We start from the raw sequence: 8195 nt of genomic DNA, 5'->3' as shown, positions 1-8195 counted from the left end.
GCATGGCCAGCCCTTGCCCTCGCCTGCGCCATCGCCAGATCTGGAATCTCCTGGCCGCCACCCCAGCCCAGCCCTCCCTCTGCACCCCCACCCGCCTGCCACAGCCAGCTCCACCTTGAGGCGGGCACATATGTCCTCCACTTGGTCCCAGAGGCAGCTATCTGCACCCCGTGGCATGCCACCCAGGGGCGTCAGCATGTAGTCCCACATGTAGCCATAGCTCCCCACAGAGGACCTCAGACCTGACCCACACAGAGGCCTCTCAGAGTACCTGCGGCTTCTCCACAGGGCAGGCCCCGGCAGGTGCATGTTTGCAGGGGCAGTGGATATCCAAGCCTGTAGGTGCTGTCCAAATTGCATCATGGTCTCGGGTGTCAGCACCACAGATGGTCAGCCTCTCCTGGACGCTGCTTCATAGGCCACTTGCTCACCCTGAAGCCGGACATTGGACATCCTCAGACCACTGACACCTGCAGCCAAAGAGTGGGAACACTGAGTGCCCTTGTGCACTGCACTGGGTTGCTGTGGTAAGAACTGCAGAGAGGCAGAGGACCTGGGGGACCCAGGTCACATTTAGGCCAGGCAAGGGCACCCTGACCACCCCCAGCCAGCCTTAAACTCCCTCCGCAGCTGGCCAAGGTGGCACAGTAGCAGCCAAGGTAGACCTGCTGGATAGCCTGGCAAGCAAGGTCCAGGCCCCACTGTCCACCCTGAGCCTAGGATGTGATGGCAGAGGCTGCGCCATGTGGCCCAGTCCCAAAGTGCACGTTTCTGGGGTGGTGTGCAGAGGTGGCAAGGCAGCGCCACTGTGGTAGGGATGGAAGCTAGGAGCTGGGCCCTGGGGAGTGCCCCCTCTTAGAGGCTCCCTGTCTGCATATCAGCTGCAAGCATGGCCAGGTGTAGGGCAGGGGCTGCCATAGTGCTCTGCGGTGACTTCCTGCAGGTGGACGGCCAGGGCAGTGGTCCCACCACCACTTGCTCACACTGAGCTGTACTTGGGCCCCAAAGAACACGATGGCCAGCACCTCATGGGCATGTGGGGCATCCTGTTTGTCCTGGTGGGCCAGGGCCATGGTCTTGGGGGGCAGTTGAAGCTCCACCAAATAGACACAGGCATCTAAGAGCCATGCCTGGGCTGCGTCCACCAGGCCTGGGCCCAGCCACAGCGTCAGGAAGCCCATCACAACCTCCAGCTCCTCTGGGCTCAGGTCTGCAAAGAGCTGGCCAGGGTCAAGCTGCATGCTGGGCTGGGTAGGCTGCACACTGGCTAGTATCACATCTGGTCAGCAACACAAAGGCCTGAGCCAGGACAGTGACAAGGGTCAGCACCAGAAACACCAGCAGTTCATGGGGTTCATGGTGGTGCTGGGAGCAGGAATGTCCTAGCATGGCCACCCAGGTCCTGCACTGCCCAGGCCTGGCCTGAGCAACACAGGCATGGAGGAGGCACCAGTCCACCTTGGGATTTGGAACTCAGTTCTGACTCTGTCCTGCACTTTGGTCACGGTCCCCCTCCATACAGAGAGCCCTTCAAGGCCCTGAGCTCCACAGGTGACAGCAGGCACCAGCTGCAGCACTGCTGCCCAGAAGCGCAGGGCACAAGGCAGAGCCACCCAGCACATATCATACAGCAGCAGCCCCACTCCGAGACCCAGGTCATGTCTCAGGTGCCAAGGGAGGCCAGGCTGGGCCTTCAGATCTGCAGAGACCCCAACTTCCAGGCCCAAGATCAGGGGACTTGCTCAACTGTCAGAGTCACTGGCTATACCCTGCAAATGGCAGGCAGGAGTCACCACTGGTAGTGAATCCTGAGGGAGGTGCCCGCTGAAGGTGCCAAAACCTTCAGAGAGGTCAGGAGTCCTCAGCAGCAGCACCCCCCCGCCAAGGAATTCCAGGAGTCCCCCAGAGAGCTGTGGTTCACCAGTGAGGGCAAAACGCTAGGAGGGCGCTGGGCCAGCCAAGCTACACAAGGACACTGCACCCTCTGTTGACAGCATGAGCAGGTAGGATTGGGACCCTTCCTAGGGGCACAGGTAGCACAGGTCCCACAGGAGCCAGCTTCAGGCACAGACTGGGCAGAGGGACCATCACGGTGGCGAGGGCAGAGGCAGGGTGGGGCCTGGACACGTGCACACCAGTGCAACTGTTCCTCATCACCAGAGCATGGCACAGGGTCTGCAACTTTAGAAAGAGGTCCAAGTACCTGTATTTTAATTATTTCTTGACATGGCAAAAGAATTTTACATTATGATCCAAGGGGCACGGGTCATGGGGCAGCAAACAAAGGTATAGGAGGCGGCGGCAGTGGGCTGTCGGCCAGGAGCCGGCTCTGGGGCTCCGAAGGGGGAAGGGTGTGCTCCAGGCGGACACGGACAGGGCACAGAAGGACAGGAGGACTCAGTGGGCAGCGGCTCCCAGTGATCCTGGTGGGACAGAACAGCTAGGACCAGGGGTCCCTACACAGCCTGTGACAGTGAGCGGCATCTCCAGAGTGTCAGGAGGCGGCAACTCTTCTATGCCAGGAACTCCCAGCACACACATGCACACACACACACACACACTCACACCCACAGGCGTGCACACACACACACACTAGCAATGCTCTCCCCTAGAAGCATGAGGCCATAAATAGGAGCCAGTCCCCAGAGATGGCCTGGCCTGGCCTGGCCACAAGGTGCAGGCCCTCGGCTTCTCGGTGCTGGCTCCTCCTGCAGCTCCTGGCACCCGGTGGCCACCACCCTGGACTACAGCCTCTATGAATGGTGCCTCAGGGAGTTCAGGGGTCTGGAGGCAGTATCCAGGTGTGGCCACACCACATGGGTGCACCCTGGGAGGGGAGGAAGGGTCTCAGCCAAAGGCCTGCAGGCTCCGTGCCAGGGCTGAGTTCAAGACCAGACGGGTGCAGAGGGAAGCCCTAAGTCATCACCGGGGTGACAGGAGACACCAGCCTTATGATAGGAAGCGGGGTCCGTCTCACCATAGCCCCAGTTCCTAAGAACACCGAGCCCCTTCCTGCAGCCCCTCCCTGCAGCCCCTTGGCTGCCACCCAGCTGGTCACGGAAAGGAAGAGACTCGGAGGGCCCAGGCAGGGCAGCCAGCGTGCGCACAGGCAGGGTGGGGAGACCAGAGTTCCTGAGGCCTGAAAAAAGAGGTACCACGTCACAGGACTAGATGAGAGTTTCATTAGACTCTAACTAAAAACAGAGAGGTGTGATCGCTCCTTCCAGCCGGGTCCTCGTCGCCACAGTCAGGTGACCAACCGAGGAAGGCAGTGTCGGTCTCGGGCCAGACTCACAGAGCCCTGCCACCTCAGTACAGCGTCTCCGCATTGCTGCTCCGAGGCCGTTTGATCTTCTCGATGTTTTTCAGGATCATGTCGTGTAGAGTGACCTGCAATGTGGGAGCCAGGGGTCAGGCGCCCTCAGCCACTACACCTAGCCCTGCAGTCACCAGGGCTGCCCCACTTTCTGTAAAAGCCTGCCATGCAGGGCACAGTGGGGACAGTCACCCCACTGCACACGCAAGCCCGGCCCTGGCAGAAGGCACCAGCCAGGCCCCAAGATTCTCGAGGTGCTTGGTACCAAGTGTGTGAGCAGAAAGCACTGGGCGCATGTTTGGAGCTGGGGAGTTGCAGCCCATCTTGGCCTCCAGGCACTGGGTCCCCAGGTACACAGCTCCTCTAGCCTCGGGCTCTCAGGGAAGCCAGCACTGTGGATGGGACGAGGGCCACTCACGTATTGGTTCCTCAGCTCTGAGATGATGAGGCGCAGGCTGATATACTCCTTCTCGTCGATCTCCGTCACCGTGCGGCGATAATCCTCCTGCCGGGACAGGCACAGGGCTCGTCCCCAGCTGCTGGGCAGGCAGCTCGCCCGTAAGGCACCCTCTACCCCAAAGCCCAAACTTACCACGTGGGGGTATTTAGCTATTTTAGATACCAATTTGGCTCTGGTAATGTAATATCTGGAAGGAGAGAAGAGAGGGAGCTGTGGGGATGGGACTGGTGGGGCCGGCACTCCGCCCCATCCCGGGCCTCGCCCACACAGCCGCACCTGGAGATCTGGTCCAGGTAGGACGCAGCTTCGCTCTCAACAGTTCTTAGCTCTGCAACTGTCTCCTCCTGGGAAAAAAAGCGAGTCAAAAGCGACTTCCGAGCTGGCAGAGTGGCACATGCTTGTAAGCCCAGCGCTCTGGGAGGCCAATGCAGAAGGATTACAAGTTCAGACCCAGCCAGGGCATCTTACAGAAACTCTATCTCAAACTTTTAAAGAGGAACTTGGATGTCTGTCAAAGGCCCCGGGTTCAATGTCCAGGACTACAGAAGAAAAAGGAGTCACTTTTCTGTCACCAAATGGCAGTCCCAAAGAAAAGGTACAGACAAGGCAAGGCGGGGTAAAGTCTCTCCCAAAGCCTTCTCCCTGCAGGTGACCAAGCATAGTACCTGAATGGACACCCCGAAGTTGTTGCCATCTTCTATCCTGGGAATCAGGAGCTGTACCCACATTTTGACCTGGACGGGGAGATGATGAAAGCGCATGTGTGAGGCTTCAGCCTTTCCTGCAACTCAGGGACATACTTCATGCTGCCGGGTAGCGCACCAGGAACACAGAAGCCAAGCCCACCACCGCCCATGCCCACGGCCTCCGCACCGTGTTGCACTTCTCGATCAGCAGCCGGATCTCAGGCTTCACCTTCTCAATGATGTCCACCAGCTGCTGGTTGCTCTTCAGCATCCCATTGGGCATCACAAACACCTTGGTTCCTGGAGGGGAGGTGAAGGCCAAGCCGTGAGGGCGGACCACAGGCCCCACCCACCACCCCAGCTTTCTCTGCTTCCCCAGATGCAGGAGCTGCTGAGCCCCCGGCCTTTGCTCGTCACGGCCCTCCTGTGACACCGCTACCAGAGTCAAAGAGAGACTGTGAATCCACAGAGCCACAGCTGGACTACGCCAGAGGTGTCAAGAATACAGAACAACTTTTATTTCTCGGTACTGGGGACTATGCCCAGGACCTTCACACTGAGCGATATTCCAGATGTTTTTTCCCTCTGCCCCGGCAGGGCTTGAGGTTGTGATCCTCCTGCCTCAGGCTCCCAGAATGCTGGAATTACTGGCATGTGTCACCACACCCAACTGCAACAAATGACATTAAAAGGGAGGAAAAAAAAAAAAATCACATGGACAGTGTGGTCTCCATCTCTAAAACACTCTCCCTGGCATCTTATGCCATGTGCAGTACTCTGCTCTTAGAAGACTCAGTTTAGGGTGCTAAATAAGAACCATGTCTGAGGAACTTGTATGTGGATCCGGATGCTGGGAAAGGAAAGCAATGTCCCTTCCTGTCCTGGAGGACACCAGACACATCTACTTCTCACGGCTGCTGGCCACCAAGGTGACTCAGGTGAACTGGGACCTTACCTTGCAAAGCCTCTTCACACTCATCCAACTTCCGCTTCTTGTAAGTGGGCTATGGTACAGAAAGGCCAAAATTAGCCAGTGCTCACATCCACACACCAGCCCAAAGAAGCCCTCGAGCGAGCTTCCTACCTTCCTCGACCCCATGGGTTGTCTCATGCACTTCTGGACAATCTCCCAAACAGCTTTAACAAGCTTTTTTGCCAGAAAGCAACTTGTACCATGTTGAGAAGCCCAAACTTAGAAGAAATATGACACATTTAAATCAAGGAGAGGGAAAGGATACTGTAAAGCACAGAGAAAAGCAATCAAGGCAGGTTGAGAACAACAAAGGGAGTGTGTACAATCTGCTAGTTCTACAAACAAGCACAATATCCAATCAACGAATGTGGAATCAGCACCTGCTACGTAGCAAGAACAAAGCTAGGAGCTGAAGATACAAAACATTTATCAGGACTGCTCCTGCCCTCCAGATGTGCAAGGTGGATCAACAAGAAAGGGCTGGGGATTTAGCTCAGTGGCATAAGTACTTGCCTTGCAAGCAGGCGGTCGTGGGTTCAATCCCCAGTACCGGTAAAAAAAAAAAAAAAAAAAAAAAGAACAAGATGGCCAGGCAGACAGAGAACATTCCAGCTCCACACGGGTGATAAAAACCATGTGGATATGTGACTGATAAAGACAGGATGCTGAAGAGTCAGAGCAAAGACAGGGAACACAGCAAGGAGCAGGACTTCTCGTGCCATAACGAGACTAAGCGGTAGGACTGCTCAGAGCAGGGAACATGAGGGAACCCGTAGCCCAGTCTCAGGTGAGACTCACTGCAACAGAGAATAACATTGGTATTCACCTCATGTTATAAAGGACACCAAGAATGAAAAGGAACACACAGGAGTCATTTTTTCTGTTAACACTTGGTGGTCTTAGTTCCCACAAATCAACTCCACTGTCTTTCAAGTTAGCAGGGCCAGGTATGGTGGTGCACACCTGTAATTCCATCACTCAGGAGGCTAAGGCAGGAGGATGGCTATGAGTTCAAGACCAATCTAAGCTACAAAGTGAGCTCACAGCCAGCCTGAACTGCAAAGCGAGATCCTGTCTCAAAAAGCTAAATAAATAAATACAAAGTTAGTAAGAAATAGATGAACAAAACCTATTGCTTAAGAATGCTATGATGGACACTTACACCATCCAGCCCATCGTGGCTATTGGTGAGGAGAATGGGGTCAGGGACGGGGAGATTCATGTCCGAGTGGATCTGAGTTAGGTCATGGATGTTTAGGATTGGTTCCTGAAAGACACAGCCGCCCCCAAAACAACATTAGTCTTTTCAAGATAAACAAATAAGTATTTTTTAAGAACAAGAAATGAGAGTACCCCCAGTACAAAACAAAACAGATTCAACACAATTCATTCCATTTCCCAGAAAGACCAGGCCCAAAACCCAGAGAAATTCGGGGGGGAAAATGTCTCTCACCTTTAAAAAACTATCAAGTTCTAACAACTTCTTTGGAAAAAAATTTGCCACCAAGTCCTCTGCCTGGATAAGGGGAGAGACATCCCAGTCAGTAACTGTGCGAAGGTCTCCATACAAGAAATTCCCTGCTATTGATAATCACATTCATTTTGCTACTTCACTTACCTCACTTGTGATCCGCTCCCGGAAAGAATCAACCTGAAGCAACAAAGACAGAGACTCAATAGTAGTTCAGTATTTGGCAGCAGAGGCAAGGACAGGACAGGGGATTCCACATACAGCTGTCTTTCCCTCACCCTGAAGTTATAATGAGAAGCTGAGAGGCCCCCCGACTGCAAGTATTTTCTTTTCTTGAGGACCCATTTTTCCATGTCGGGAGAGGCAAATGTGCCTCCTCTCTCCTCTTCCCTCTCCCCTTCCTCCCTCTCTCCCCGTGTCTGGAGCTCTGTGAATCTCCTAAGCAGAGAAAAGACAGCTACGGGGCGGGGAAGCCGTGAGCTCACAAACGCTCAACCCCGCCAGACCTGGCGGTGACACGGGACAGGCGGGCCCCCAGGAGCAGGGTCGGGACAGCGCCTGGGGGCGGGGACGGCGACTGGCTGAAGACCCGGCCGGTGACGGCCGCGGTTGCAAGAGGAGCACGTGTCGCGGAGCCCGGCCTGGCTCCATGCCCCCGCCCAGGCCCAAGAAGCCTCCCCTCGCTCCGCCCGACCCGCGATGCCCATGCCGGAGTTGGGGGCTGGACCGAGCCGCGCGGAGACGCCGAATTGTGTCCCCAAGGAGACAAAGACGCCGCGGGGCGCGGGGAGCCGTCCGGGCGGCCCGGGGCTCGAGGCGAGGAGTGAGGAGGGCCGAAGGGGAGCCGCTACCTTGAGCTTCACTTCCTGATCCACCTTCAGCAACGAGGCCATGGCCGGGCCGGGCCGTGTCCGTTCCGTTGGAGACCGGAGGCGCTGAGGGCTCCGGGGAGGGGGCCGGAGGGACCTGAGGAGTCTCCGCTGCCCTCGGGACCCGGCCGCCCTCGCAGGCTCTCTGGCCGCTCGCTCGCTCGCTCCCTCCGTGCCGGCGCCCGCCCGCCGCCCGCTGCCCGCCGTCTGCCGCCTGCAGCTCCCCTGCTCGCCCTCCCGGCTTTCGCCGCTCACGCCGGAAGTTGCGTCAGAGGCCGTCGCCGGGACTCCACGGGAAGGCGCGCGCGTGGTTCGCGCAGGCGCACTGCAGCTCGACCGGCGCAGGGGCGGAGCCCTCGGCTCTCGAGCTCCTGGATTCGGGAAACGGCGAGGTGACAGTGGGGGCACTGACGGCTAGGG

At 57.0% G+C, this 8195-nt stretch overlaps 1 protein-coding gene across 1 annotated transcript; it reads right to left on the bottom strand.

Annotated features, from left to right (window-relative positions):
- Positions 1–2182: 2182 nt before the first annotated feature.
- On the bottom strand, positions 2183–8035 carry Psme3 (proteasome activator subunit 3). Its single transcript, XM_003467002.5, has 11 exons — positions 7758–8035; positions 7054–7086; positions 6889–6951; positions 6598–6702; positions 5418–5466; positions 4650–4762; positions 4442–4510; positions 4053–4120; positions 3909–3963; positions 3735–3821; positions 2183–3390 (listed from the first exon to the last, which is right to left on the bottom strand). Exons 1-11 carry the CDS (start codon positions 7797–7799, stop codon positions 3310–3312), a joined length of 765 nt encoding a protein of 254 aa, XP_003467050.1. The 5' UTR covers positions 7800–8035; the 3' UTR covers positions 2183–3309.
- Between the last annotated feature and the right edge of the window lie 160 nt (positions 8036–8195).

Source organism: Cavia porcellus, unplaced genomic scaffold (assembly GCF_034190915.1).
Source record: "Cavia porcellus strain 051 isolate PalLab524CR breed Dunkin Hartley unplaced genomic scaffold, mCavPor4.1 scaffold_6, whole genome shotgun sequence".
Classification (NCBI taxonomy): Eukaryota; Metazoa; Chordata; class Mammalia; order Rodentia; family Caviidae; genus Cavia; species Cavia porcellus.
Note: the sequence above shows the minus strand (reverse complement) of the source record. Positions and strands in the feature narration are given on the sequence as shown.

Bases quoted from the DNA above. Each gene is read 5' to 3' on its own strand.
- Psme3 (XM_003467002.5), bottom strand. From the start codon at position 7,799: ATGGCCTCGTTGCTGAAGGTGGATCAGGAAGTGAAGCTCAAG. The intron at 4,511-4,649 runs GTGCGGAGGCCG...CTCCCCGTCCAG, and splicing joins TGATCGAGAAGTGCAACACG to GTCAAAATGTGGGTACAGCT. The intron at 3,822-3,908 runs GTAAGTTTGGGC...CTGTCCCGGCAG, and splicing joins TAGCTAAATACCCCCACGTG to GAGGATTATCGCCGCACGGT.